At 45.9% G+C, this 4607-nt stretch overlaps 1 protein-coding gene across 1 annotated transcript; it reads left to right on the top strand.

Annotated features, from left to right (window-relative positions):
* Positions 1-2640: 2640 nt before the first annotated feature.
* LOC121270264 (gastrula zinc finger protein XlCGF49.1-like) lies at positions 2641-4307 on the top strand (the record flags this gene model as incomplete). Its single annotated transcript, XM_041175584.1, has 2 exons — positions 2641-3183; positions 4083-4307. Coding segments are annotated over 2 exons (768 nt in total), but the record flags the coding sequence as incomplete, so codon positions are not given.
* Positions 4308-4607: the final 300 nt, after the last annotated feature.

Here is a 4607-nt window from a genome sequence, read left to right as displayed (position 1 = left end):
CAGACAAAAGAACACAGAGGTGTTGAAGTTGGTGATATTATCTAAATGAATGTGCTAATTAAGAATGGATGGTAGGGCACTCCAGGTGGGGGTGGGTGTCCCCCACAAGAAAGATCGGTTCTGTTGAAGGGTCATGAGGACTCGAAACGTCAACTCTTTTCTTCTCCGCCGATGCTGCCAGACCTGCTGAGTTTTTCCAGGTAATTCTGTTTTTGTTGTGTAAGTGGGTGTGAAACTCATTATCCAACTTCCGCTTCAGACAATGGGGGAAGCTCCGTGTGGCCTTTGGCACAAAGCCCGCGCTCTGATTGGTTGGAACATCAGTGCCTTTCCGTTCATCCAGTTATTCCTATTGGTCAATCCCTCTATTGAAGCCAATGAGGAAATGGAACCCGAGCCCACATTTTGACCTCTAGACGCGCGGAGCTATTGTCCAATCCGCAATATTCTGCTTCTGTCACCAGTCATATTGCTCCCAATGGGAGACTATGTACTGGGAACGCCCACTAAGTCATTGTGAAGTCCACAATGAAATGCTGCCTGAATCAGCCAATAGGAATCATCCTGCTCCGCGGTGACGTCCAGGGGTTCCAATCCGCGCCAGACTGCGAACACGGGAGCCCCGCCACCATCCATTGTTCTCCCTTTCTCGAGCCAAGGTTGACGGATTCGGCCAATGGGGAACTCTGGAGGACCGGAAGGAATCCTCCAGCCAATCAGAAGGTGCTTTGTGGCAATGAAGATGGAGATTCACAGGGAATAAATCTTTGTCCGAAATCTGTGAGTAAAAGAGTTTGTGTTGAAGAGAAAGAGAAGAGAAACCGGCAGGGTTTGGGAGGCTGAGGTTTTCAGGAGAAAAGGGAACAGTTCAGTAATAGAGCAGTGAGGCTGTGAGTGAAACGCAGAATTGTTGAGGAGGCCATTCGGCCCATCGTGTCTACACCGGCTCTCTGAGCATTTTAACTTCGTGCCGATCTCCTGCCTTTCCCCCGTAACCCTGCTGATTGTTTCTGTTTAAATAATCATCCAATGCCTCAATTGAACCTGCCTCCACCACACTTCCAGGCAGTGCATTCCAAAGCCTAACTACTCGCTGTGTGAAGAAGTTTTTTCTCACCTCGCATTTGATTCTTTTGCAAAACACTTTAAAACCGTGCACTCTGGTTCTCAACCGCTTTACGAGCAGGAACAGCTTCTCCCTAACTACTCTGTCCAGACCCCTCATGATTTTGAAAACCTTTATCAAGTCTCCTCTGACCCTTCTCCTCGAAGGAAAACAGTCCCAACTTCTCCAATCTTTCCTCATAACTGAAGCGTCTCATCCCTGGAATCATTTTTGTAAACATCTTCTGCACTCTCTCCAATGCGTTCACATCCTTCCTATAGTGTGGTGCCCAGAACTGCACACAGTACTCCAGTTGAGGTCTAACCAGTACCTTATATAAGCTCAACATAACCTCCCTGCTCTTGCACTCTATGCCCCTTTTAATGATGCCTAGAATACTGTATCCTTTAGAAACAGTTCTCTCTCTACCTGTCCTGCCACCTTTAATGATTTATGTTCATATACACCCAGGTCTCTCTGCTCCTGCACACTCTTTAGAATGGTATCCTTTATTTTATACTGTCTCTCCGTGTTCTTTGTACCAAAGTGTGTCACCTCATGCTTCTCCACATTGAACTTCATCCACCAGATATGTCCAGTGTTGCTATCTGCTACCAGATATATTATGGTTCTATAGTCAAGTACATTTATTATTATTTCTAGTCTCGTAATATAGTACTGTAGCTTCGCTATATATTTCCAGTCATAGAGTCATTACGGCATAGTAGGAGTCCATTCGGCAACTCGAGTCCATGCCGACTATCTGTAGAGCAACCCAGTCAGTCCCATTCCCCCTTTTATATGCCCATAACCTTGCAAGTTTATGTCCTTCAAGCACCCATCCAATTTCATTTTGAAATCATCAGTGATTTCCTCTTCCATCATCCTCATATGGTATGTGTTCCAATTTATGATCACTTGCTGTCCAAGTGAAGTTCTTCCTCACATCCCCCATTTATCTCTAATCAAGTAATATACTACTATACATAGGTGAACAGCCCGCATGAAGATTTTCAGGGTTCTGTGTCCTGGATAAGAAGCAGTGAGCATGGATCTGTCATTCGGCATGAACTGGCACCTTCAGGAGAACTGGAAGAGTGTATATTAGGGACAGCTGAATGAGCTTTACAACCTTTCAGGAATGAGAGAAGAAAATATGTTTCATAGAAACTAGAATTGTCTGTTTTGAAATTCTATCCTGTAATGACTGTGTTGACTCTTGTAAACTCCTTTTTCAGGATATTGGATGGGGAGGATCTAAGGACAGAAATCTCAAAACAAACATCACGTTAAGATCTGACAGAGTCACTCAGTTAGTCACAATGTAACTTTCATCGGCCTTTGAATCTAGACGGAAAACTATTTGTCTGTGCTGTCTGGTTCAAAAAATTTAAACGTCAATGTGACTGGAAAAGCACCGAGATACACACACCCGAGTAAGTGTGTTCAGGTTACGCAGCCTGAAAAAGCATCACACCATTCACAGTGATGAGAGTCTGTGCACATGTTCTGTGTGAAAACGAGGCTTTAACTGATCATCAAAACTGGAGGGACAAAAGGCAACCTGCACCAGGGAGAAACCGTGGAAATGTGGGGACTGTGGGAAGGGATTCAAAGCCCCATCAGAGCTGGAGATTCATCGACGCAGCCACACTGGGGAGAGGCCGTTCACCTGCCCTGATTGTGGGAAGGGATTCACTCAGTTATCCAACCTGCTGACACACCAGAGAGTTCACACTGGGGAGAGGCCGTTCATCTGCTCTGATTGTGGGAAGGGATTCACTCAGTTATCCAACCTGCTGACACACCAGAGAATTCACACTGGGGAGAGGCTGTTCACCTGCTCTGAGTGCGGGAAAGGATTCACTGATTCATCCCGTCTTGTAACACACAGACGGATTCACACTGGGGAGAGACCCTTCACCTGCTCTAAGTGTGAAAAGGGATTCGGGGATTCATCCAGCCTCCGGAGACACCAGCGAGTTCACACTGGGGAGAGGCCATTCACCTGCTCTGTGTGTGGGAAGGGATTCACTCGGTCATCCCACCTGCTGACGCATCAACGAGTTCACACTGGAGAGAGGTCATTCACCTGCTCCATGTGTGGGAAGGGATTCACTCAGTTATCAACCCTGCTGAGACACCAGGCAGTTCACACTGGAGAGAGGCCATTTCCCTGTTCTGTGTGTGGGAAGAGATTTGCTCGGTCAACCAGACTGCTGACACACCAGCGAGTTCACACTGGAGAGAGGCCATTCACCTGCACTGTGTGTGGGAAGGGATTCACTGATTCCTCAAGCCTGTGGAAGCACCGGCGGGTTCACACTGGAGAGAGGCCATTCACCTGCTCTGTATGTGGGAAAGGATTCACTGAGTCACCCAGCCTGCGGACACACCGACACATTCACACTGGGGAGAGGCTGTTTATCTGCACTGAGTGTGGAAAGGGATTCACTGATGCATCCAGCCTGGGGAAGCATCAGTGAGCTCACACCGAGGAGAGAGGCCGTTCACCTGCTCCATGTGTGGGAAGGCATTCACTGAATCATCCAACCTGCTGAAACACCATGGCAGTCACACCAATTAGAGACCTTTTAGATACTCCGACTGTGGCTGTTCATTGTATCATTTGGGGTTTAGTGTATGCAGGATTTGGGCTTTGATTGCTTGGTTACATGAGCACATATGAACACTTACTGACATAGAGCGGAGTGGAGTTACGAGCTATATACCTGTAATGTTTCACTCTGTGAATAAATCTGTACCAAGCAAAGATTAGCTCCAGTTTCTTCCTTCACCATCAGGCTGTCAGGACTATAACATGGTAACTGAGAATGATTGTCTGATGCTGAAGTTTGGAAACCAAAGGAAAATAAAATTTCAGGCAGAAATTACACTCCTAGTAGCTTTTATGAGAAATGGCTGAAAGCAAGTGGGAATTGTCAAGGTCCGATAACTCATATTCTGGGCCATACAGTGGAAGAATGAAGTGGGTATGTGGACACGGTTTATGTCCCTACCAAGGAGGAAACAAGATTTGGACTTGGCATTGTCACTTCCTAACAAAAGTAAAATGAGAAGCAAAGTATTTTGTGAGCTGGATGCCTGTCAGTTGGAGACTGATGAAGGTTTGGATCTCCTATTCGGGCTCATTGAAGAGATTTACAAGAAGGATGATCGATTGGATGACTATAAAGCATAGTTGGACATTGACAGGTTTTGAAAGAGGGTGAAAGCATCTTTAGCAGAGATGGATTGGAACAGCATTAACAGTTGAATGAACCCAGGAATGACCAGGGAACAATTAACAGGTGTTTCAGGTCTGACTCAAAATACCATGATGTGATAAAATGCCCAAAACAGAAAATCAGGGTCCTTGAAATGACGTATGACACAGATAATTCTGAGGCTGAAGATGATGGTAATGAGCACTCTGAAGGAATTGTTCTGGTCACAAAAAGCTTTGGTCCAGTCCAATGATGAATATGTTATTCACAGACTC

The sequence above is a fragment of the Carcharodon carcharias genome, chromosome 27 (genome assembly GCF_017639515.1).
Source record: "Carcharodon carcharias isolate sCarCar2 chromosome 27, sCarCar2.pri, whole genome shotgun sequence".
Classification (NCBI taxonomy): Eukaryota; Metazoa; Chordata; class Chondrichthyes; order Lamniformes; family Lamnidae; genus Carcharodon; species Carcharodon carcharias.
This window is presented reverse-complemented; position numbering and strand designations above follow the sequence as displayed.